The sequence below is a fragment of the Rhinolophus sinicus genome, linkage group LG05 (genome assembly GCF_036562045.2).
Source record: "Rhinolophus sinicus isolate RSC01 linkage group LG05, ASM3656204v1, whole genome shotgun sequence".
Classification (NCBI taxonomy): domain Eukaryota; kingdom Metazoa; phylum Chordata; class Mammalia; order Chiroptera; family Rhinolophidae; genus Rhinolophus; species Rhinolophus sinicus.
The window spans coordinates 57070813-57097290 of NC_133755.1; the positions used below are offsets into that span (position 1 = coordinate 57070813).

The following is a 26478-nucleotide window of genomic DNA, read 5'->3' on the forward strand; positions in this document are numbered from 1 at the left end:
GCCTCAGGGTGTACTGGGCTTTTTGCTAAGCTGCCCCAGGCCTGGTATTGGTGGTAGCTAGCCTCAGTTTTCAGTGTGCCTCACCCACATGACTTCAGGTCTAACACAGGCAGTGACCAACCATGGATCACTTTGTAGCTACTACTTGGTAAGGCTGGGCTAGCCACAGGCAGCAACTGACCTTGGCCTGCACAGGGGGCCCTCCCAAGAGGCCCCAGAACCAGCACACCCAGTGGTCAGCTTCAGACCACAGCAGAGCTCTAGTTGATTAGCACCACAAGTGGCACACCAAAAGGGTGGTCACAATAGGCATACAAGTCTGCTGGGGCAAATCCCCTCTGTGAGGTCAGTCCCCATACAGCAGCTCATAAGCTGTGGGTCTGGCCAATTTTCACAGAGAGTCAGACTGAGAGTCAATCCTACTCACTGATGTGCCAACAGCAATCAAGGCTCAACTACAACAGTAGGGCACACACAACACATGCAAGAGACACTCCTGGAGCACACAACACAGGTGATCAGGGAGACTGCACCACTGGACCACACAGGACATCTACTACATAAGGAGACCTGGTGACGACTGACAGAGATACACTTAATACATAGAAATGAAAATAGAGAGGCAGCCAAAATGAGGAAACAAGAAAAATGCTCCGAATAAAAGAACAGGGGATAATTCAAGAAAACAACTCAATGAAATGCAGGCAAGCAACTTACCAGAGACAGAGTTTAAAACACTGGTTATAAGGATGCTCAAGGAAATTAGTGAAAACTTCAACAAAGAGATAGTAAGTATAAAAAAAGACATAGAAAATATTAAAAAGAACCAGTCAGAAATAAAGACTACAATAACTGAAATATAGAATACACTAGAAGGAATCAAGAGCAGATTAAATAAAGCAGAAGATTGAATCAGTGACTTGGAAGACAAAGTAGTAAAAAACACCCAATCAGAACAACATAAAGAAAAAAGAATTTAAAAAATGAAGATAGTTTAAGGGATCTCTTGGAAAACATTAAATATAGCATCATTCACATCATAGGAGCAACAGAAGGAGAAGAAGGAGAGTAAAGGATCGTTAATCTATTTGATGAAATGATGACTTAAATCTTCCCTAACTGTCAAAGGGAAAAAAAACAAACAAACCAAAAAAAGCAAAACACAAGTCTAGGAAGTAGAGAGAGTTCCAAACAAGATGAACCCAAAAAGACCCACACGAAGACACATTATAATTAAAATGCCAGAAGTTAAGGACAAAGAGAGAATCTTAAAAGCAGTAAAAAAAAAAAAAAAAAAATAGAAGCAACAGAATAATTACAAGGGACCTCCCTTCAGACTCTCAGCTGATTTCTCAACAAAAATTTTGCAGGCCAGAAGAGATTGACAGGAAATATTCAAAGTCATGAAGAACAAGGACCTACAACCAAGACTACTGTATCCAGAAAAGCTATCATTTAGAATCGAAGGATAAAGAGCTTGCCAAACAAGAAATAGCTAAAGAAATTCATCACCACCAAGACAGTATTATAAGAAATGTTAAAAGGACTTCTTTAAGTAAAAGAAGGGGGAAGATCAAAGAACAAAGAACATAAATATAAATAATAAAATGACAATGCTATGTACTTATCAATGATCACTTTAAATATAAATGGATTAAATGCTCCAATAAAAAAAACAACATAGAGTAGCTGAATGGATAAGAAAATAAGACACATACATATGCTGTCTAAAAGAGACCCACTTCAGAACAAAAGACACACACAGATTTAAAGTAAAGGTATGGAAAAAGATATTACATGGAAATGGAAACAAACCAAAAAAAGCTGGGGTAGCAATCTCTATATCAGACAAAATAAACTTTAAAACAAAGACTATAATAAGAGATAAAGAAGAACAGTACATAACGAGAAAGGGATCAATCCAACAAGAGGATATAACCCTAGTAAACATCTATGTACCCAACATTGGAGCACCTACATATATAAAGCAAGTATTGACAGACATAAAAGGAGAGATTGACAGAAATTCAGTTACAGTAGGGGGAATTAACACCCCATTGACATCAATGGGCAGATTTTCCAGACAGAAAATCAACAAGGACATAGTGGCCTTAAATAACACACTAAATGGATGGCTTTAATTGATATTTTCAGGGCATTTCACCCTAAAGCAGAAGAATACACATTTGTTTCAAGTACACATGGAACATTTTCTGAGATAGACCACATATTAGGCCAAAAACAGGTTTCGACAAATTTAAGAAGATTGAAATCATATCACGTGTCTTATCTTAACACAATGGTATGAAACTAAGGTATAATATTGTTTTGTTTTGTTTTTGTTTTAAATTAATTTGCTGGGGAATTGAAGTCATTTGTCCTGCAGTTTCCCACCTTCTTGACTTTGCTGATTGTATTCTTACATTGTAACATGAAATCTCTCTTCATCCCCCATATTTCTGGAAATTGGTAGCCTGATACTAATCAGAATTTCTCAAACTGTATGATCTCAAGACACTTTTACATTCTTTTTTCTTCAGCTTTTTTTAATTTCAGGTGTACAAAACTAAAACAATGTAATAAATAGACATTTACATCACTCACGAAGTGATAATCCCCCTCCCTCAATTTACTACCCATCTAACATCATATATAGCTGTTACAATTCCATTGATTATATTCCCTATGTTGTACTCCACATACTGTGAAAAGATATATATATATATATATATATATATATATATATATATATATATATGTAGTTGTACTTATAGTTGACATTCAGTATTATTCAGCTTCAACTTCAGGTGTACAGTGTAGTGATCAGGCATCTACCCTGTCCATGAAGTGGTCTCCCTAATGAGACTAGTGTCCACCATATACCCTACCAGAACTTTACAACATTATTGATTATAATCCCAAAGCTGTCTTTTGTATTCTTGTGGCAATCTTGTGGTTACAAATTTGTGCTTTCTAATTCCCTCATCTTCTCCCTCATCCCCACCCCCCTCCCATCTAGCAACCCTCAGCTTTTCTTCTATATCTCTGAGATTGTTTCAGATTAGTTGGCTCATTTATTCTATTCTTTAGAATCCACATACAAGTGAGATCATATGGTATTTGTCTTTCTCCATCTGACTTATTTCACTTAGCATAATGTTCTCTAGGTCCATCCATACCATTGCAAATGGTAAAATTTTATTCTTCTTTATGGCAGGGTAATATTCCATTGTATAAATGTACCATAGTTCCTTAATCCAGTCATCTACCAATGGGTATTTCTGTGGTTTCTATGTCTTGGCTATAGTGAATAGTGCTGTAATAAACATAGGGGTGCATATATATTTTTTTCAAATTAGTGTCTTTGATTTCTCTGGATAGATAAAAAAATGGAATTGCTGGGTCATAAGGTAGTTCCTTTTCCAGTTTTTTATATACCTCCATATTGATTTCCATAGTGGTGCACCAATCTGCAATCCTACCAACAGTGCACTAGGGTTTCCTTTTCTCCACATCATCACCAGCACTTGTTGTTTGTTGATTTATTGATGCATTTACATACAAAGATGTTTTATTCATATGCTATATATATATATATATATATATATATATATATATACATATAAATATATATACAGACATTAAAACAGGGTCTTTAAAATATTCATTTACTAAGTTGCTTTGAGCATTTCAAAAAACTGTCAACAAAATGCCCATAGCAAAATAACAAGCTTATCACTCAGTCGATTTTTCAAGCAAGAATTCAGTTTCATGAACTGTAGATTAAAACCATTACAAATGCTTTTTCTCAGGACAACCATTATACTTTATTATGCAGACTTCCAATTTAGTCATACAGAATATTAAAAGTTTGAGATTTACTAAAAGTTGTTATCTTTACTATTTCATCTAGCTCATCAAGGACATTTTTAAGTAAAATTATATTTTTTGGTTTCTCCCAAGTGTATTAACATGAAGAACACAGGTTGATGCCACTGTGTTGATTAATGCTGACACACCAGCACTTTTACCAACCTTTGCTCTTGTCCCATCAGTGAAAATGTCAACAAAGTACAAAAAGACAAATAACACTTTGGTATAATTATAAAAATTACAACCACACGGTTCCCTGAAAGTGTCTTGAAGACCCAATCAATTACAGATAACAATCTGAGAATGTCTACTTCAGGTATAAAATTGCCAGTTCAGAACTGAACTGAACTATTTCTCAGTCTTCCCACATTGAGATGGCTGGGGAAAGCCAGTTTGTTAATCTGTTTTTCCTCACAATCCTGGCTTGACTATTAATTTATAAGAATACTGCAACCCTTAAACATTGTTCCTTCACTTGATTTCAGTTCCTACTTTTTCCTCAACACATACCTGCTTCTCACCAGCAATTCCAATTCTTCTACTCACAAAATTTTAACTTACTAATTTGTTTTTTATTCAGTCTTACGAGGTTTAAAGAAACAAACACATATACTGAAAATAAAACATTTATACGTATGCCGAAAGGAGTGAGTTCTTAGCAAATAACTCAAAAATACATTTTTGACATTTTATCTATCCAATGCCACAATATTTTATAAACTATGTAATGTAAGAATTTGTGCTACAGGGCTACCTTCATCCCCGGAAGTTTCCAACACAAAGATACCGGGAATGGGAGGAGAAAGTCCAAACTTCACTTGTTTCTCAGGAAAGTGCTGACCAGCTAACAAGAAAGAAGTAACACCTGAGGTAATTCCCCGCCATCGCCAGGAAGGGTCTACTCCCCATGGTGAGAAGCTCCTTGAACCAATGCCAAGCCCTTCATCATGATACCAGTCTTGATGACACATTTGTGTTATTCATTACAGTGCCCTTCCCTCTGATCTTATAAAAGCCCGGTCTTTTCTGATTTGATCAGCCATCGCAGATACCTGCAGAACAGGTAAATAGGACCGAGGGAAGATGAGATACTACATATTTGGGTGAATGTTATAGGACAATTCTAGTCTTAAGATCATAGGAGCTCTGAGACTAAGCTAAGGAGGTTCTGGGAAGTCTCTGGGTGAGTAGAGTGTACAGATTCTCCAGGTATTTGCAGAGCTAGACAATGGGATGGATGTCACCAAGATCAATCATTCCTAGGGGACAAAGGAAAAGCAAGAGGGAGAACAGAGGATTCTCTGCATGCACTCTCTCTGACCACACTTCTTTAATGATCTCTGATTGCTTCTTCAAGTCAAGGACACGATGCTGTCATCCATGGCCCTCCGCAGCGTGTCCTGGATGCTGCTCTCCTGCCTGATGCTTCTATCTCAGGTGCAAGGTGAGATTTCACTGCCTCTAACACTAGGTTCCCTCTGAATGCTCAAGGCCTAGAGGAGGAGGAAGCCTCCTGTGTGATGCATGTGGCAATGGTGGGTATATCCTCACACAAGGAAACTGCCTGCAATTCCTCCATCATCACTGCTTCCTTTGGGGTTACTAATGGTGGGAGGCACTATATTGTCCATTAACAATGAAATGAGGTAATTTCCATTTTGTGAGTGGTTTCTAAATTACATTAGCAGGGTGAAGAGAGGAAGCATGAAGGGTCAGTAATGTGATAACGGGAAGGAGAATGTGGAGAATCCAGTGTGGGAGCAGTCAGCTCAGAGTGGGGGAAGTGTCGGACTTTTGAATAAAGGACAAAGGTAGAAAGAAAAGAGATGGTCCTTCATTAAATGGGGCTGATTCAAGATCAAGTAATCCTATAAGTGCTGGCAATGGTAAGAGGTAGTGAAGAGTTTGGTGTCATTTTCATAAGTCCTGGCGTCATACATATTTCTCTAATGTTATGTCCCAACCCCAAACGCCACTCTTATTTCACTCCATCCTTCTCCTTTGTTTCCTTAAAACCCAGGTCAAGACCCTGAGAGCAAACTTGCGTCTCCGAGAAGCAGTTGTCCTGCAGGCTCCTATGCATATCGCTTCCATTGCTATGCTTTGTTTAGGACGCCAAAATCCTGGACAGAAGCTGATGTGAGTAGTTGCACTTGCAGTTGGTAATGAGAGGGGAAGTACGGTTGAGACCAGAGGGAGAGAACATGGTCTCCATTCTGCAGACATTTTGAGGGTAACAATGGGCACCCTCATCTTTTGCACAAACACCTCTTCCCACCTACCTAAACCGTGTCCTCCACAATGACATCTCAAGCTCCTCCTCAGTCTCTTCCTTCCCCACACAGATTGCCTGCCAGAAGCGACCCACAGGAAACCTTGTGTCTGTACTCAGTGCGGGTGAGGCATCCTTCCTGGCCACTCTTGTCAAGAACAATTTGAACATCCAATCAAACGTCTGGATTGGGATCCATGACCCCACAGAGGTACAATTTCATCTCTCTGATGTCTCTGATGCTGTGATGGATACTCAGACCCACTTCCTGTCCCCTGTGCCTTCCCAGGAAATACCTAGAGTGTTTTGGAGCTCAGAGAATTGAGGGGATGTGTGGGGAAAAGGGAGGGCCTTGGTGTGAGCTGAAGAGATGAGTTTTGTGGAGGATGCTTATCTCCAGTTGAAGTTAATCTGCCTCTTGTCAAGCTTTTTTACACAATTCATTCATAGTGCCTTGTAATCTGTGTTCTGAGCTTCATTGAGTCTACACATCCTGTGCTGAGGAATTCAAAATGAAGATAAGAAGCAGAACTGACATTGCCTTTAAGGTGCAAAGAATAATCGATTACAAATGCACCACCAATTTTCGTTCAGCCAGTAACATTACACTGAGTGGTTGTTCTTAGTGATTATTGGCTTTGGGATTTGCCAAGAGGAACAAGGAGGTAGGGACAGTTTCCCAGAGGAGAGTTCTGTGGCAACAACTGGAAGAGCAGAACAAATGTCATGATGCTGAGAAAGGGATCAGATATCCAGCTGAGAGGGTTATTCAAGGAGAATCTAATGGCCATTTTTCCTCACCTGGCTCCATTCTCTATAGAGCTATGTGCCAAATGCCGGTGGATGGGTGTGGAGTAATGATGATGTGCTGGATTACGAAGCCTGGGAGAAAAATCCTTGCAGCATCTCAAACCCTGGCTACTGTGGGAGCCTGTCACCAAGCTCAGGTAAGAAAGAGGGAAGCAAACTATGCCCAACTTTCCATCCCCATCCCACATTTCTGGGCTTGACCTCAGGGAATCCTCCTGAGGTAGGAAATGCAATGTAGGTTAATCTTCTTCCATCCCCTCCCATCTCTTCTTTATGTGAGTGTCCATCCCCTAGAGTGTGGGCCCAGGTGCAGAAGAGGGAGGGGCTATGAATCCAAACCCAGAGTCAGGGATGCCATTCCTTTGGGTCACAAGCTCCATCAGCCCCATTCACTTTAGCTCTTCTCTCTCTGCAGGATATCTGAAATGGAAAGATTATCAATGTCATGAGAAGTTACCCTATATCTGCAAGTTCGAGGCCTAGATGGGGTGAGAGTGAGAGACCAGAATTTGGGATGCAGCTGATGGTCAACGTGGGACCAATTGAGAAGACCCACCCAGCAAGGGAATATTCTCCCCACACCCTCGAATCTGATCTCTTATTTCTGATTTTCCCTCATCCTCAGTCTCATTTCAGGCTTTTTGTGTTTCATTGCCTGAGAAATCAAAGAATAATGATAAATATTTTACTCCATACATGTGTGCTTTCGTGTTTTAGCCTCATAGCAATACTCTGAGGAAGAAGTGGGTATGGGAGAAAATTGAGATCTTGCCTTTGTTCACTTTCATTCAGGCCCCTGGGGAAATGACTGCACGTGCATCCCCACTAGTGTATTGGGGAGTACGAGTATGTATGCTCTGTTTGTGGGGATGTGTTGGGTACAGAGAAAAACACTCTCTGTTGTGCCTTCCTCCTGATGTTGTGTCATGAGAGGCTTTGTGGCATTGCTGTTAGGCTCTCGTGTTATTACAACAGAACTTCTGAAAGTATTTGCATGAAGAATCAATTCTATTCTTAATTTGTAATCTAGCTTGTACCATACTGTTTTTTATTAAAGTACAGTAAGACATTAATTACTTGCACTCTGGTCACAATGCTGAAATGTGGAGCATTGGGAGTTGTCACTCTTCCTTAAAACAATAAAGAAAAAAAGAAACATTTCAAAACCCACAACTTTTCCTGGACTAATATAATCCTGAAACCTGCAGAGACTCCAGAATGCATAGCGTCCATCTCATTTCTGCTAACATGGAGCAGGAGCTGTTAGAGTCATAATCTCTTAGGGACATTAATGGTAATTTTCACAAGCTGCTGAATGCTAAGTGTGTATTGGCTTTAAAGAGTGTGAAATTCCTGGAGGCTGAGATTTTAAGGAGATCTCTATGCATCATGGCTTTTCTGGAAACTCCACCAGATTCCTGCGATGAACAGAAAAATAATCACTTTGAAATGTGTCCAGATAAAGACACCACAAGGAAAAAACTTCATGTCATGTCTCTGACAAATATAGATGCAGAACCCTTCAACAAATGTCAGCAAACCAATTTCAACAGAACATTAAAAGCTTCATACAACATGACCAAGTGGGATGTATTTCTGGGATGCAAAGGTGATTCAACATATGCAAATCAATGTGTAACACCAAGTTAAAAGAATAAAGTACAAAATCCCATGATCATATCAAGAGACACCGGAAATGCTTCCAGAATCTAAGGTACAACATAGTGCCTGTACTTAACAGAAGGTATTATGTACTCAAAGTTTCTCAGGAGGATATATCTCATGTTAAGTGTTGTTACCACAAAAAGAAAAACCCATAAGCAAAAAACAGGACACAAGGAAACTTTCAGAGGTGACGATTATATTTATTACCTTGGTTGCGGTGATAGAACCATGAGTCTACACTTATGTCCAAAATACTAAATTGTGCACATTAATTATGTGCACTTTTTGTGTTTTACCTCAATTATACCTCAAAAAATCTGGGAGGTGGAGGACATAATATTCAGGAACTCTGGGAAACCGTGTGCCATATCTTAGTTTTAATGGAATTCTTCAATAAAAGGAACAGGAGCTTCTTGAAGAAATGGTTAACCCTAAGACAGGGGTGGTAGTATATAAAATGATCCTGGAGCATCTTGTTATGCTATAAATTAAGGACGTGTTTATAAAAACAAAAACCTATTGATGGGGATGGGATCTTGCTCACTGAGCTCCCAAAGACCAAAGTTGGAAGTATTTCAGCAATAAAACAAATCAGGTATTATTGGATTAGAAGTCAAAGTACAATGCAAATACCCATGAGTCAACATTGATAAAATTAACTATGAATATATTATATATTAATATTCACATGTTAATTAACCAGAAATGACCAATACTTCATGCAGAAAGAATTACAAATACTTTATGGAGTTGTTCCACATTCACAGAGGGGGAGCATAACTTCCCACATTTTAAGTGCAGGCTGTAGACAGTGAGTTCCTTCCAAGGAGGAAAGCACCCAAAGGGACTCAAAAAAGAATAACTTTACTGTGGAGAAACCTGACCAACACTACATCAACCAGGTGAGCAAAATCAACAGCAACAGTGCTAAGTCTCCTTGATGGTACCTACCTTTGCTATACTATGATACGAACGACAGTGTATCTTTCTGGTCTTCCTCTGCAAAATACACAAATCCAGTCTAATCATGGCGAGAGGCTCAGGAGGATGTCCAAGAGAGGACTCAACCTGGAACAGTGGTGCCCGGGTTCTTGTCTTCACAAGAAAAAGACTTCAAGAGCAAGACAGATGCAAGAAAGCACAGGAAGTTTATTGAGATGAAAGTACACACCTGAGAGGGAAGTGTGGGTGAACTCTGAGAGCAAGTCTCACTGAGGAAGGTCTGACCAGGGGTATTTATGCCTCCCAGGGGCAGACTTTCATAACATCCCACTGACATGGCTCATCGGATTCCTGCCAGTAGCTGTGACCCCCAGTTTTCCTCTTTTTCTTCCTTGTTTGGCTCCTGCAAAACTGTCATGTTGTCAGATTCATGCTGGGAGTCATAGTAACTGCAATGCAAATGGATTCATAATGAGGTTATAATTTAATGCCTTTGAGGCAGTCCAGAGCTCTCCTTCTCTTGACACAGTGGATAAAATATTTCCCTCTCTCCTAATATTTGTCATTTCTTATTTTTCTCTAATTGAAACTACTCCCCCTCTATTTGGGGAATAATGTAGCTATAACTTTGAGTTAGATCAATATCTGACTCCCCAATAATTTCCTCCTTCAGAGTCCATACTCCTGTTGGGTTGCTGACAGCTCAAAGGCATCTTGCCTGAGATAGGACACAGGCTTCATTTATGTTGGCTTAGCTAGATCCTGATATGCATTCTAACCCAATGAAGCAAAATGGGGTGTTTCTGGAAGGACGTGGATTTACCTCAATGCACCCAAGATCAGGGCACAGAGCTGAGTGTCATGAAGTCCCAGGAAAAGGAAGAACAAAGTCAGAAAGTGAGGTTACTCTCTCCTCCTTTTCCTCTCTTTGTCTCATTGGATTTTGTTCATACTCTTTCAACCAATCAGTTTCCTTGCCCTTAGGGTACAGGCGAGGTGGTCAAACACGGCTAACTCATTAGAGTATTAGAGTTCTACAAAACTTTTCACTCCAGTGACCCAAAAGGTTATATTCTCACTGAACAAATTCATTTTCAGGAGAATATATGATTATTCTCGTTAGGACTGAGTGTTCACCGTAGTTCAATCAACTCGGGCAAGAAGTTTGATGCACATAGTATTATTATGGGTGCTATGCTAACCTCTTAAGTAGAACCTGCGGATGAAACCCAGTTCTTAGGGAAGGTGGGCAGGAATGGATCCCCACAGAATTCTACTGCAGTAAACGAGACTTAACTGTCTCAGGCTCTCATTCTGATCTTGGCTAGTTTTCTGACATAGATTTCTTTCCTTGGCTACTGACCTGTTAGCCCAGGGACCATATCTGCTTCTGACTTAGTACTGTCCTCCAGACTTCCAGCAGTTGTCCAGTTGGCTATTTGCTCATGACCCTCATTGTATTTATCCAGGTTTCACTGGGCTTGAGAACAACGAGGCTTGAGAATTAAGTTCGCGAACTCATCCTAGAAAAAGTGCTCCATAACGCATTGCTGAATATCACTATGGTCACCTTCCAAGTACTCCCCTTGGGAAGCTATGCACTGAGCCTGTGCCTAGTCCACCTGTCAAAGCAATTTTGGAGCTCTTTTTCTGGAATGTCCTGAGAGCCCTCGTCGTATTACCCTTGATGTCCTGAATGTCATCAAAATGTCTTCTGTTCAATATTTTCTTTATCTTCGGGTAAAGAAAGAAGTCATTGGGGACCAGATCAGGTGAGTAGGGAGCGTTTTTCAATACAGTTATTTGTTTACTGGCTGAAAACTCCCTCACAGACAGTGTCTGTGAGCTGGTGCAGTGTCGTGATGCAAGAGTCATGAATTGTTGGCAAAAAGTTCTGGTCGTCTAACTTTTTCACTCAGCCTTTTCAGCACTTCCAAATAGTAAACTTGGTTAACTGTGTGTCCAGTTGGTACAAATTCATGGTGAATAATCCCTCCCATATCAAAAAAGGTTCGCAACATCTTTGCACCATGTTTGTGAACTTAATTGTCAATCCTTGCACGCCTGTGTGTGTGTGTGTGTGTCTGTGTGTTTCTAGATATTAAAACAGGGTTTTGAAAAATATTATTTACTAACTCGCTTTGATCATTTTCTAAAAACCGCCAACAAAATTCCCATATGCAAATAACAAGCTTACATTTCAGTCAATTTTTCAAGTAGAAATTGCGTTCCATGAAAACTGCAGATGAAAACCATTACAAATGTTTTTTCTCAGGATAACCGTTATATTTTATTATGCAGACTTCCAATTTAGTCATACAGAATATTAAAAGGTTTGAGATTTACTAAAATTACTTATCTTGACTGTTTCATCAAGCTCATCAAGGACATTTTGAAGTGAGATTATATTTTTTTGTTTCTCGAAAGTATATTAGTATGAAGAACGCAGGGTGATGTGATTGTGTTGACTAATGTTGATGACCCAAAACTTTTGGAGACCTTTGCTCTTGTCCCATCAGTGCAAATGTCAACACAGCATAAAAAGACAAATAACACTTTGCTATAATTATGAAAATTGCAACAATATGGTTCCCTGAATGTGTCTTCAAGACCACCATCGAATACAGATCACAATCTGAGAATGCCACTTTGAAGTATCAAATTGCCAGTTCAAAATTGAACTGAATGAGGAACTATTTCTCAGTCTTCCCATAGTGAGGTGGCTGGGGAAGGTAAGTTTGTTCATCTGTTGTCCTTACAATCCTGGCTTGACTATTGATTTTAAAAATGCTGCAACCGCAACCCTGAACCATTGCTCCTTCCCTTGGTTTCAGCTATTACATTTTCCTCAACGAATACTTGCTTCTCACCAATAATTCCAATTCTTATGCCCACCCAACTTTTACTTTCTAATTTGTTTTTATTTAATATTAAGATGTTTAAAGAAACAAATACATGTACAGAAAAATTAAAACATTTATACATGTGCCGACAGGAGTGAGTTCTTAGCTGATAGCTCAAAAATACAGTTTTGACATTTTATCTATCCAATGCCACAATATTTTATAAACTACGTAACGTCAGAATTTGTGCCACCGGGCTAACTTCATCCCTGGAAGTTTCCAATACAAGGATTCCCGGCGTGGGAGGAGAAAGTCTGAACTTCACTTGTTTCTCAGGAAAGTGCTGGCCTGCTAACTGGAAAGAAGTAACACCTGAGGTAATTCCCAGCCATTGCCAGGAAGGGTCTACTCCCCATGATGAGAGGTCCTTGAACTAATGCCAAGCCCTTTCTCATGATACCAGTCTTGATGATACATTTGTATTATGCATTACAGTGCCCTTCCCTCTGATCTTCTTATAAAAGCCCGGTCTTTTCTGATTTGATCAGCCATCGCAGATACCTGCAGAACAGGTAAATAGGTCCTGAGGGAAGAAGAGATACTACATATTTGGGAGAATGTTATAGGATGATTCTAGTCTTAAGATCATAGGAGCTCTGAGACTAAGCTAAAGAGGTTCTGGGAAGTCTCTGGGTGAGTAGAGTGTACAGATTCTCCAGGTATTTGCAGAGCTAGACAATGGGATGGATGTCACCAAGATCAATTCATTCTTAGGGGACAAAGGAAAAGAAAGAGGGGAACAGAGGATTCTCTGCATGCACTCTCTCTGACCACACTTCTTTAATGATCTCTGATTGCTTCTTCAAGTCAAGGACATGATGCTGTCATCCATGGCCCTCCGCAGCATGTCCTGGGTGCTGCTCTCCTGCCTGATGCTTCTATCTCAGGTGCAAGGTGAGATTTCACTGCCTCTAACACTAGGTTCCCTCTGAATGCTCATGGCCAAGAGGAGGAGGAAGCCTCCTGTGTGATGCATGTGGCAATGGTGGGTATATCCTCACACAAGGAAACTGCCTGCAATTCCTCCATCATCACTGCTTCCTTTGGGGTTACTAGTGGTGGGAGGCACTATATTGTCCATTAACAACGAAATGAGATAATTTCTGTTTTGTGTGTGGGCTCTAATTTACATTAGCAGGGTGAAGAGGGGAAGCATGAAGGGTCAGTAATGAGACAACGGGAAGGAGAATGTGGAGAATCCAGTGTGGGAGCAGTCAGCTCAGAGTGGGGGAAGTGTCGGACTTTTGAATAAAGGGCAAGGGTAGAAAGAAAAGAGATGGTCCTTCATTAAATGGGGCTGGTTCAAGATCAAGTAATCCTGAAAGTGCTGGCATTGGTAAGAGGTAGTGAAGAGTTTGGTGTGATTTTCATAAGTCTTGGCCTCATATATATTTCCCTAAGGTTACTTCCCAACCCCAAACCCCACTCTTATTTCACTCCATCCTTCTCCTTTGTTTCCTTCCAACCCAGGTGAAGACTCTGAGAGGAAAATTGAGTCTCCGAGGAACAGTTGTCCCGCAGGCTCCTATGCTTATCACTTCCACTGCTATGCTTTGTTTATGACACCAAAATCCTGGCCAGACGCTTATGTGAGTAGTTGCACTTGCAGTTGGGAATGAGAGGGGAAATTACAATTGAGACCAGCGGGAGATAACGTGGTCTCCACTCTGTAGACTTTTTGAGGGTAACTGTGGGGACAGAGCCCCAGAAAGTAGTTTCCAGGGTCTCAGCCTCACATAGACAAGTGCTGGCTCAGGTAGTAAGTGGCCATCAACTGTGATGGGATGGCCATCAGCTGTGGCTAATTGTCAGTCAGCTGTAACCAGTGAGCCATTGGCCACTAATATAACCGCATCGCTACGCTAGCAGAAAATGGAAGCTAGCAAGAAGATGGTTGCTGAGCTAGCAAGAGCGGATTGCAGAGACGCGGATGTTGCCAGTGAGACTATAGTGATATGACTCCCCATCTATGGCTCCATGGGTGTTCCTTTTTGGCCTCACCATATCCTGCATTCTTATGTGGGGAGCAGGAGCAGAGATCCCGCAGGCCGCCCCGCATGGCACTTGTGTTCTTGTGCAGGGAGCGGGAGCAGAGTACCTGCATGACACCCTGCATGACAAATGGCACAGCGAGCAGGGTATGGTGCCGGCCAAAGCTCTCCGAAGGGCAGTGGAGCAGTTTTATGCCCATGAACACTCAGTCTCAGGAAGACCAGGAGGAGTAGCTGCCGGAGAGCTGGACCCCCGTGGAGGGGTGGGAAGATGTGGATGGTTCCCCAACCAGCATAAGATGGAGAAAGCGAAGGACATTGCCGCCCTGTGGGCTGGGAAGTGCTTGTTGAGGCAGCCCGGATGTGGGACTTGTAGTAACAGGAGGAAACGCTTGCTGAGTCCTCCATGGGACATGAGAGTGAGGTCCAGGTCATCCCTCACCCCCAGGACAGCCCTGGCGAATGACTATGGACTATGGGGAATTGCCTTCCATCCCTAATTTAATGGACAGCTTGACTGTTTGCTTGGAAACATACCACCATGTAGTGGAACTGTTGGATGTTTGCTTTTGTGTCTTAACCAGCCGCCATCGACAATATTAAGCACCTTGACTGTGAGCCGCTGTTGTTCCAGCACAGTACCCTGAGAGACGCAGAGAGAGTGGCAGTGCCCTGAGAGCCCTGGCTGAGTCCGGGAAGTCTGGCTGTGTCCAGAGAGAGAGTGGCAGTACCCTGAGAGGCCCAGAGAGTGTGGCAGTGCCCTGAGAGCCCTGGCTGAGCCCAGGAAGTCTGGCTGAGCCCAGAGAGAGTGGCAGTGCCCTGAGAGCCCTGGCTGAGTCCGGGAAGTCTGGCTGTGTCCAGAGAGAGAGTGGCAGTACCCTGAGAGGCCCAGAGAGTGTGGCAGTGCCCTGAGAGCCCTGGCTGAGCCCAGGAAGTCTGGCTGAGCCCAGAGAGAGTGGCAGTGCCCTGAGAGCCCTGGCTGAGTCTGGGAAGTCTGACTGTGCCCAGAAGTACTGGTCGTGCCCTGAGAAACCCTGGCTGTGTCCGGGAAGATTGGTGGTACCCTAAGAAGCCCAGTAAGTCTGGCTGTGCCCAGAATTACTGGTGGTGCCCTGAGAAACCCTGGCTGTGTCTGGGAAGACTAGTGGTATCCTAAGAAGCCCAGGAAGTCTGGCTGTGCCCAGAAGGACTGGTGGTGCCCTGAGAAACCCTGGCTGTGCCCAGAGAGCCTGGCTGTGTCCAGGATATTGCATTTACCTCCAGGCTCCTCGCACAGGGCCCCTTGCGGAAGATGCTTGTTATGTAGATTGTGAGGCAAGAGCCTGTAGGGGTGGAGTGTGGGGACAGAGCCCCAGAAAGTAATTTCCAGGCTCTCGGCCTCACATAGACAGGTGCTGGTTCAGGTAGTAAATGGCCATTAATGTGATTGGATGGCCATCAGCTGTGGCTAGTTGGCCATCAGCTGTAACCAGTGAGCCATTGGCCACTAATATAACTGCTGTGGGTACGCTAGCAGAAAATGGGAGCCAGCAAGAAGATGGTGGCTCAGCTAGCAAGAGCACATTGCAGTTAGCACGGTGGATTGCAGCTAGCAAGTGGGGTTGGTTGACAGAGAAAAGTAGTTGTGGATAGTGTGGCTCCTGCATTCTGTGTCTCCAACCCAGCCACCAGGGAGAATATAGTGGTATGACTCCCCTATCTATGGCTCCGTGGGTGTTCTTTTTGGCCTCACCATATCCTTCTTTCTTATGTGGGGAGCGGGAGCAGAGACCCCACATGACTCCCCACATGACAGTAACAATGGGCATCTGCATCTTTTGCACAAACACCTCTTCCCACCTACCTAAACCGTGTCCTCTCCAGTGACATCTCAAGTCCTCCTCAGTCTCTTCATTCCCCACACAGATTGCCTGCCAGAAGCGACCCACAGGAAACCTTGTGTCTGTACTCAGTGCGGGTGAGGCATCCTTCCTGGCCACTCTTGTCAAGACCAATTTGAACATCCAATCAAACGTCTGGATTGGGATCCATGACCCCACAGAGGTACAATTTCATCTCTCTGATGTCTCTGACGCTGCTATGGATACTCAGACCCACTTCCTGTCCCCTGTGCCTTCCCAGGAAATACCTAGAGTGTTTTGGAGCTCAGAGAATTGAAGGGATGTGTGGGGAAAAGGGAGGGCCTAGGGGTGAGCTGAAGATATGAGTTTTGTGGAGGATGCTTATCTCCAGTTGAAGTTAATCTGCCTCTTGTCAAGCTTTTTTACACAATTCATTCATAGTGCCTTGTAATCTGTGTTCTGAGCTTCATTGAGTCTACACATCCTGTGCTGAGGAATTCAAAATGAAGATAAGAAGCAGAACCGACATTGCCTTTAAGGCGCAAAGAATAATCGATTACAAATGCACCACCAATTTTCGTTCAGCCAGTAACATTACACTGAGTGGTTGTTCTTAGTGATTATTGGCTTTGGGATTTGCCAAGAGGAACAAGGAGGTAGGGACAGTTTCCCAGAGGAGAGTTCTGTGGCAACAACTGGAAGAGCAGAACAAATGTCATGATGCTGAGAAAGGGATCAGATATCCAGCTGAGGGGATTGTTCAGGGAGAATCTAATGGCCATTTTTCCTCACCTGGCTCCATTCTCTATAGGGCTATCGGCCAAATGCCGGTGGATGGGCGTGGATCAGTAATGATGTGCTGGATTACGAAGCCTGGGAGAAACATCCTTCCACCATCTCAAACCCTGGCTACTGTGGGAGCCTGTCACCAAGCTCAGGTAAGAAAGAGGGAAGTAAACTATGGCCGACCTTTCCATCCCCATCCCACATTTCTGGGCCTGACCTCAGGGAATCCTCCTGAAGTAGGAAATGCAATGTAGGTTAATCTCCTTCCATCCCCTCCCATCTCTTCTTTATGTGAGTGTCCATCCCCTAGAGTGTGGGCCCTGGTGCAGAAGAGGGAGGGTCTATGAATCCAAACCCAGAGTCAGGGATGCCATTCCTTTGGGTCACAAGCTCCATCAGCACCATTCACTTTAGCTCTTCTCTCTCTGCAGGATATCTGAAATGGAAAGATTATCAATGTCATGAGAAGTTACCCTATATCTGCAAGTTGGAGGCCTAGATGGCGTGAGAGTGAGAGACCAGAATTTGGGATGCAGTTCATGGTCAACATGGGAGAAGACCCACCCAGCAAGGGAATATTCTCCCCACACCCTCGATCCTGATCTCTTATTTCTGATTTTCCCTCATCCTCAGTCTCATTTCAGGCTTTTTGTGTTTCATTGCCTGAGAAATCAAAGAATAATGATAAATATTTTACTCCATACATGTGTGCTTTCGTGTTTTAGCCTCATAGCAATACTCTGAGGAAGAAGTGGGTATGGGAGAAAATTGAGATCTTGCCTTTGTTCACTTTCATTCAGGCCCCTGGGGAAATGACTGCACGTGCATCCCCACTAGTGTATTGGGGAGTACGAGTATGTATGCTCTGTTTGTGGGGTTGTGTTGGGTACAGAGAAAAACACTCTCTGTTGTGCCTTCCTCCTGATGTTGTGTCATGAGAGGCTTTGTGGGATTGCTGTTAGGCTCTCGTGTTATTACAACAGAACTTCTGAAAGTATTTGCATGAAGAATCAATTATTTTCTTAATTTGTAATCTAGCTTGTACCATACTGTTTTTTATTAAAGTACAGTAAGACATTAATTACTTGGACTCTGGTCACAATGCTGAAATGTGGAGCATTTGGAGTTGTCACTCTTCCTTAAAACAATAAAGAAAAAAAAAACATTTCAAAACCCACAACTTTTCCTGGACTAATATAATCCTGAAACCTGCAGAGACTCCAGAATGCATAACGTCCATCTCATTTCTGCTAACATGGAGCAGGAGCTGTTAGAGTCATAATCTCTTAGGGACATTAATGGTAATTTTCACATGCTGCCGAATGCTAAGTGTGTATTGGCTTTAAAGAGTGTGAAATTCCTGGAGGCTGAGATTTTAGGGAGGTCTCCATGCATCCATGGCTGTTACTTCCGAAAACCTCAACAGATTCTTGCAGTGGACAGAAAAATAACCACTTTGAAATCTGTCCGGTTAAAGACACCACAAGGAAAAAATAACTTCATGTCATGTCCCTGACAAATATAGATGCAGAACCCTTCAACAAATGTTAGCAGATCAATTTCAACAGAACATTAAAAGCTTTATACAACATGACCAAGTGGGATGTATTTCTGGGATGCAAGGGTGAGTCAACCTATGCAAATCAATCAATGTGTTACACCAAATTAAAAGAATAAAGGACATATATCCCATGACCATATCAAGAGAAACCGGAAATGCTTCCAGAATCTAAGGCACAACATAGTGCCTGTACATAACAGAAGGCATTGTGCACTCAAAGTTTCTCAGGAGGATATATCTCATGTTAAGTGTTGTTACCACAAAAAGAAAAACCCATAAACGAAAAACAGGACACAAGGAAACTTTCAGAGGTGACGGATATATTTATTACCTTGGTTGTGGTGATAGTACCATGAGTCTATACATATGTCCAAAATACTAAATTGTGCACATTAATTATGTACAGTTTTGGTGTTTTACCTCAATTATACCTCAATAAATCTGGGGGGTGAAGAACATAATATTCAGGAACTCTGGGAAACTATGTGCCATATCTTAATTTTAATGGCATTCTCTAATAAAAGGAACAGAGCTAATTGAAGAAATGGTTAACCCTAAGACAGGGGTGGTAGTATATAAAATGATCCTGGAGCATCTTGTTATGCTATAAATTAAGGACGTGTTTATAAAAACAAAAACCTATTGATGGGGATGGGATCTTGCTCACAGAGCTCCCAAAGACCAAAGTTGGAAGTATTTCAGCAATAAAACAAATCAGGTATTATTGGATTAGAAGTCAAAGTACAATGCAAATACCCATGAGCCAACATTGATAAAATTAACTATGCATATATTATATATTAATATTCACATGTTAATTAACCAGAAATGACCAATACTTCATGCAGAAAGAATTACAAATACTTTATGGAGTTGTTCCACATTCACAGAGGGGGAGCATAACTTCCCACATTTTAAGGGCGGGCTGTAGACAGTGAGTTCCTTCCAAGGAGTAAAGCACCCAAAGGGACTCAAAAAAGAATAACTTTACTGTGGAGAAACCTGACCAACACTACATCAACCAGGTGAGCAAAATCAACAGCAACAGTGCTAAGTCTCCTTGATGGTACCTACCTTTGCTATACTATGATACGAACGACAGTGTATCTTTCTGGTCTTCCTCTGAAAAATACACAACCCCAGTCTAATCGTGGCGAGAGGCTCAGGAGGATGTCCAAGAGAGGACTCAACCTGGAACAGTGGTGCCCGGGTTCTTGTCTTCGCAAGAGAAAGACTTCAAGAGCAAGACAGATGCAAGAAAGCACAGGAAGTTTATTGAGATGAAAGTACACACCTGAGAGGGAAGTGTGGGTGAACTCTGAGAGCAAGTCTCACTGAGGAAGGTCTGACCAGGGGTATTTATGCCTCCCAGGGGCAGACTTTCATAACATCCCACTGACATGGCTCATCAGATTCCTGCCAGTAGCTGGGACCCCCAGTTTTCCTCTTTTTCTTCCTTGTTTGGCTCCTGCAAAACTGTCATGTTGTCAGATTCATGCTGGGAGTAACAGTAACTGCAATGCAAATGGATTCATAATGAGGTTATAATTTAATGCCTTTGAGGCAGTCCAGAGCTCTCCTTCTCTTGACACAATGGATAAAATATTTCCCTCTCTCCTAATATTTGTCATTTCTTATTTTTCTCTAATTGAAACTACTCCCCCTCTATTTGGGGAATAATGTAGCTATAACTTTGTGTTAGATCAATATCTGACTCCCCAATAATTTCCTCCTTCAGAGTCCATACTCCTGTTGGGTTGCTGACAGCTCAAAGGCATCTTGCCTGAGATAGGACACAGGCTTCATTTATGTTGGCTTAGCTAGATCCTGATATGCATTCTAACCCAATGAAGCAAAATAGGGTGTTTCTGGAAGGACGTGGATTTACCTCAATGCACCCAAGATCAGGGCACAGAGCTGAGTGTCATGAAGTCCCAGGAAAAGGAAGAACAAAGTCAGAAAGTGAGGTTACTCTCTCCTCCTTTTCCTCTTTATCTCATTGGATTTTGTTCATACTCTTTCAACCAATCAGTTTCCTTGCCCTTAGGGTACAGGCGAGGTGTTCAAACACGGCTAACTCATTAGAGTATTAGAGTTCTACCAAACTTTTCACTCCAGTGACCCAAAAGGTTATATTCTCACTGAACAAATTCCTTTTTAGGAGAATATATGATTATTCTCGTTAGGACTGGGTGTTCACCGTAGTTCAATCAACTCGGGCAAGAAGTTTGATGCACATAGTATTATTATGGGTGCTATGCTAACCTCTTAAGTAGGACCTGCGGATGAAACCCAGTTCTTAGGGAAGGTGGGCAGGAATGGATCCCCACAGAATTCTACTGCAGTAAACGAGACTTAACTGTCTCAGGCTCTCATTCTGATCTTGGCTAGTTTTCTGATGTAGATTCCTTTCCTTGGCTACTGACCTGTTAGCCCAGGGACCATATCTGCTTCTGACTTAGTACTGTCCTCCAGACTTCCAGCAGTTGTCCAGTTGGCTATTTGCTCATGACCCTCATTGTATTTATCCAGTTTTCACTGGGTTTGAGAACAACGAGTTCTGAGAATTAAGTTCGTGAACTCATCCTAGAAAAAGTGCTCCATAACGCATTGCTGAATATCACTATGGTCACCTTCCAAGTACTTCCCTCGGGAAGCTATGCACTGAGCCTGTGCCTAGTCCACCTGTCAAAGCAATTTTGGAGCTCTTTTTCTGGAATGTCCTGAGAGCCCTCGTCGTATTACCCTTGATGTCCTGAATGTCATCAAAATGTCTTCTGTTCAATATTTTCTTTATCTTCGGGTAAAGAAAGAAGTCATTGGGGGCCAGGTCAGGTGAGTAGGGAGGGTGTTCCAATACAGTTATTTGTTTACTGGCTAAAAACTCCCTCATAGACTGTGCTGTGTGATTGGTGCACTGTCGTGATGCAAGAGCCATGAATTGTTGGCAAAAAGTTCTGGTCGTCTAACTTTTTCACTCAGCCTTTTCAGCACTTCCAAATAGTAAACTTGGTTAACTGTGTGTCCAGTTGGTACAAATTCATGGTGAATAATCCCTCCCATATCAAAAAAGGTTCGCAACATCTTTGCACCATGTTTGTGAACTTAATTGTCAATCCTTGCACGCCTGTGTGTGTGTGTGTGTGTTTGTGTGTGTGTTTCTAGATATTAAAACAGGGTTTTGAAAAATATTATTTACTAACTCGCTTTGATCATTTTCTAAAAACCGCCAACAAAATTCCCATATGCAAATAACAAGCTTACATTTCAGTCAATTTTTCAAGTAGAAATTGCGTTCCATGAAAACTGCAGATGAAAACCATTACAAATGTTTTTTCTCAGGATAACCGTTATATTTTATTATGCAGACTTCCAATTTAGTCATACAGAATATTAAAAGGTTTGAGATTTACTACAATTAATTATCTTGATTGTTTTATCAAGCTCATCAAGGACACTTTGAAGTGAGATTATATTTTTTTGTTTCTCGAAAGTGTATTAATATGAAGAACGAAAGGTGATGTGATTGCGTTGATTAATGTTGATGACCCAAAAATTTGGCAACCTTTGCTCTTGCCCCATCAGTGCAAATGTCAACACAGCATAAAAAGACAAATAACACTTTGCTATAATTATGAAAATTGCAACAATATGGTTCCCTGAATGTGTCTTCAAGACCACCATCGAATACAGATCACAATCTGAGAATGCCACTTTGAAGTATCAAATTGCCAGTTCAAAATTGAACTGAATGAGGAACTATTTCTCAGTCTTCCCATAGTGAGGTGGCTGGGGAAGGTAAGTTTGTTCATCTGTTGTCCTTACAATCCTGGCTTGACTATTGATTTTAAAAATGCTGCAACCGCAACCCTGAACCATTGCTCCTTCCCTTGGTTTCAGCTATTACATTTTCCTCAACGAATACTTGCTTCTCACCAATAATTCCAATTCTTATGCCCACCCAACTTTTACTTTCTAATTTGTTTTTATTTAATATTAAGATGTTTAAAGAAACCAATACATGTACTGAAAAATTAAAACATTTATACATATGCCTACAGGAGTGAGTTCTTAGCCGATAGCTCAAAAATACAGTTTTGACATTTTATCTATCCAATGCCACAATATTTTACAAACTACGTAACGTCAGAATTTGTGCCACTGGGCTAACTTCATCCCCGGAAGTTTCCAATACAAGGATTCCCGGAATGGGAGGAGAAAGTCCGAACTTCACTTGTTTCTCAGGAAAGTGCTGGCCTGCTAACTGGAAAGAAGTAACACCTGAGGTAATTCCCAGCCATTGCCAGGAAGGGTCTACTCCCCATGGTGAGAGGTCCTTGAACTAATGCCAAGCCCTTCCTCATGATCCCAATTCTGATGCCACGTTTCTGTTATTCATTACAGTGCCCTCGCCTCTGATCTTCTTATAAAAGCCCGGTCTTTTCTGATTTGATCAGCCATCGCAGATACCTGCAGAACAGGTAAATAGGTCCTGAGGGAAGATGAGATACTACATATTTGGGAGAATGTTATAGGACGATTCTAGTCTTAAGATCATAGGAGCTCTGAGACTAAGCTAAGGAGGTTCTGGGAAGTCTCTGGGTGAGTAGAGTGTACAGATTCTCCAGGTATTTGCAGAGCTAGACAATGGGATGGATGTCACCAAGATCAATTCATTCCTAGGGGACAAAGGAAAAGCAAGAGGGAGAACAGAGGATTCTCTGCATGCACTCTCTCTGACCACACTTCTTTAATGATCTCTGATTGCTTCTTCAAGTCAAGGACACGATGCTGTCATCCATGGCCCTCCGCAGCATGTCCTGGATGCTGCTCTCCTGCCTGATGCTTCTATCTCAGGTGCAAGGTGAGATTTCACTGCCTCTAACACTAGGTTCCCTCTGAATGCTCAAGGCCTAGAGGAGGAGGAAGCCTCCTGTGTGATGCATGTGGCAATGGTGGGTATATCCTCACACAAGGAAACTGCCTGCAATTCCTCCATCATCACTGCTTCCTTTGGGGTTACTAATGGTGGGAGGCACTATATTGTCCATTAACAACGAAATGAGATAATTTCTGTTTTGTGTGTGGGCTCTAATTTACATTAGCAGGGTGAAGAGAGGAAGCATGAAGGGTCAGTAATGTGATAACGGGAAGGAGAATGTGGAGAATCCAGTGTGGGAGCAGTCAGCTCAGAGTGGGGGAAGTGTCGGACTTTTGAATAAAGGGCAAGGGTAGAAAGAAAAGAGATGGTCCTTCATTAAATAGGGCTGGTTCAAGATCAAGTAATCCTGAAAGTGCTGGCAATGGTAAGATGTAGTGAAGAGTTTGGTGTGATTTTCATAAGTCTTGGCCTCATATATATTTCCCTAAGTTTACTTCCCAACCCCAAACCCCACTGTGGGGACAGAGACAGGATTGCAGTTTCCAGGCTCTCGACCTCACGTTGAAGGGTGCTGGCTCAGGTAGGAAATGGCCATCAACTGTGATTGAATGGCCATCAGCTCTGGCCAGTTGGCCATCATCTGTAACCAGTGAGCCATTGGCAACTAATATATGTGCTGTGGCTACGCTAGCAGAAAATGGTGGCTAGCAAGAAGATGGTGGCTGAGATAGCAAGAGCGGATTGCAGAGACGCGGATGCCGCCAGCAAGAATATAGTGATATGACTACCCCATCTATGGCTCCGTGGGTGTTCCTTTTTGGCCTAGCCATATCCTGCATTCTTATATGTGGAGTGGGAGCACAGACCCCGAAGGCCGCGTCACAGGACACATGGCACAGCGAGCTGGATCTCCTGTATGATGGCCTACATGACACCTCCTCTTTATTTCACTCCATACTTCTCCTTTGTTTCCTTCCAACCCAGGTGAAGACTCTGAGAAGAATCTTGAGTCTCCGAGGAGAAATTGTCCCACAGGCTCCTATGGTTATCGCTTCCACTGCTATGCTTTGTTTAGGACGCCAAAATCCTGGCCAGAGGCTGTTGTGAGTAGTTGCACTTGCAGTTGGGAGTGAGGGGGGGAAGTACAGTTGAGACCAGAGGTAGAGAACATGGTCTCCATTCTGCAAACTTTTTGAGGGTAACAATGGGCACCCTCATCTTTTGCACAAACACCTCTTCTCACCTACCTAAACCGTGTCCTCCCCAATGACAACTCAAGCTCCTCCTCAATCTCTTCCTTCCCCACACAGATGAGCTGCCAGAAGCGACCCAAAGGAAACCTTGTGTCTGTACTCAGTGCGGGTGAGGCATCCTTCCTGGCCACTCTTGTCAAGACCAATTTGAACATCCAGTCAAACGTCTGGATTGGGATCCATGATGCCAGACAGGTACAATTACATCTCTCTGATGTCTCTGACGCTGCTATGGATACTCAGACCCACTTCCTGTCCCCTGTGCCTTCCCAGGAAATACCTATAGTGTTTTGGAGCTCAGAGAATTGAAGGGATGTGTGGGGAAAAGGGAGGACCTTGGGGTGAGCTGAAGATATGAGTTTTGTGGAGGATGCTTATCTCCAGTTGAAGTTAATCTGCCTCTTGTCAAGCTTTTTTACACAATTCACTCATAGTGCCTTGTAATCTGTGCTCTGGGCTTCATTGAGTCTACACATCCTGTGCTGAGGAATTCAAAATGAAGATAAGAAGCAGAACTGACATTGCCTTTAAGGCGCAAAGAATAATCGATTACAAATGCACCACCAATTTTCGTTCAGCCAGTAACATTACACTGAGTGGTTGTTCTTAGTGATTATTGGCTTTGGGATTTGCCAAGAGGAACAAGGAGGTAGGGACAGTTTCCCAGAGGAGAGTTCTGTGGCAACAACTGGAAGAGCAGAACAAATGTCATGATGCTGAGAAAGGGATCAGATATCCAGCTGAGGGGATTGTTCAGGGAGAATCTATTGGCCATTTTTCCTCACCTGGCTCCATTCTCTATGGGCTCTCAGCCGAATTCCGGTGGATGGGAGTGGAATAATAATGATATGCTGGATTACGAAGCCTGGGAGGAACATCCTTCCACCATCTCAAACCCTGGCGACTGCGGGAGCCTGTCACCAAGCTCAGGTAAGAAAGAGGGAAGTAAACTATGGCCAACCTTTCCATCCCCAACCCCCATTTCTGGGCCTGACCTCAGGGAATCCTCCTGAGGTAGGAAATGCAATGTAGGTTAATCTCCTTCCATCCCTTCCCATCTCTTCTTTATGTGAGTCTCCTTCCCCTAGAGTGTGGGCCCAGGTGCAGAAGAGGGAGGGGCTATGAATCCAAACCCAGAGTCAGGGATGCCACTCCTTTGGGTCACAAGCTCCATCAGCCCCATTCACTTTAGCTCTTTTCTCTCTGCAGGATATCTGAAATGGAAAGATTATCAATGTCATGAGAAGTTACCCTATATCTGCAAGTTCGAGGCCTAGATGGGGTGAGAGTGAGAGACCAGAATTTGGGATGCAGCTGATGGTCAACATGGGACCAATTGAGAAGACCCACCCAGCAAGGGAATATTCTCCCCACACCCTCGAATCTGATCTCTTATTTCTGATTTTCCCTCATCCTCAGTCTCATTTCAGGCTTTTTGTGTTTCATTGCCTGAGAAATCAAAGAATAATAATAAACATTTTACTCCATACATGTGTGCTTTTGTGTTTCAGCCTCAGAGTAAGACTCTGAGGAAGAAGTGGGTATGGGAGAAAATTGAGATCTTGCCTTTGTTCACATTCATTCAGGCCCCTGGGGAAATGACTACACGTGCATCCCCACTGGTGTGTATTGGGGAGTACGAGTATGTATGCTCTGTTTGTGGGGTTGTGTTGGGTACAGAGAAAAACACTCTCTGTTG

At 42.5% G+C, this 26478-nt stretch overlaps 2 protein-coding genes across 6 annotated transcripts; both read left to right on the top strand.

The window, feature by feature from the left end:
- Positions 1-5209: 5209 nt before the first annotated feature.
- LOC109439923 (lithostathine) lies at positions 5210-26268 on the top strand. 5 transcript variants are annotated; one of them, XM_074332243.1, is made up of 6 exons: positions 12911-12977; positions 13273-13359; positions 13936-14054; positions 16362-16499; positions 17109-17235; positions 17515-17784. In XM_074332243.1, the coding sequence occupies exons 2-6, from the start codon at positions 13281-13283 to the stop codon at positions 17580-17582; spliced, it is 531 nt and encodes a 176-aa protein (XP_074188344.1). In that variant the 5' UTR covers positions 12911-12977; positions 13273-13280; the 3' UTR covers positions 17583-17784. The 5 variants fall into 5 exon arrangements, with proteins under 5 accessions (XP_074188346.1, XP_074188348.1, XP_074188344.1 ...); XM_074332246.1 differs by lacking the exons at positions 12911-12977; positions 13273-13359; positions 13936-14054; ... (1 more) ...; positions 17109-17235; positions 17515-17784 and adding exons at positions 23071-23125; positions 23422-23508; positions 24511-24629; ... (1 more) ...; positions 25592-25709; positions 25989-26268; XM_074332245.1 differs by lacking the exons at positions 12911-12977; positions 13273-13359 and adding an exon at positions 5210-5317.
- LOC109438900 (lithostathine) lies at positions 5578-7648 on the top strand. The gene is made up of 5 exons (XM_074333899.1): positions 5578-5584; positions 5894-6012; positions 6219-6356; positions 6966-7092; positions 7371-7648. Exons 1-5 carry the CDS (start codon positions 5578-5580, stop codon positions 7436-7438), a joined length of 459 nt encoding a protein of 152 aa, XP_074190000.1. The 3' UTR covers positions 7439-7648.
- Positions 26269-26478: the final 210 nt, after the last annotated feature.

Excerpts from the sequence above, each read along its gene's own strand:
- LOC109438900 (XM_074333899.1), top strand. Across the intron at positions 6,013-6,218 it reads AATCCTGGACAGAAGCTGAT|ATTGCCTGCCAGAAGCGACC; the intron begins GTGAGTAGTTGC and ends TTCCCCACACAG. Across the intron at positions 6,357-6,965 it reads GGATCCATGACCCCACAGAG|AGCTATGTGCCAAATGCCGG; the intron begins GTACAATTTCAT and ends CATTCTCTATAG.
- LOC109439923 (XM_074332243.1), top strand. The coding sequence starts at position 13,281 with ATGATGCTGTCATCCATGGCCCTCCGCAGCATGTCCTGGGTGCTGCTC. Across the intron at positions 13,360-13,935 it reads GCTTCTATCTCAGGTGCAAG|GTGAAGACTCTGAGAGGAAA; the intron begins GTGAGATTTCAC and ends CTTCCAACCCAG. Across the intron at positions 14,055-16,361 it reads AATCCTGGCCAGACGCTTAT|ATTGCCTGCCAGAAGCGACC; the intron begins GTGAGTAGTTGC and ends TTCCCCACACAG.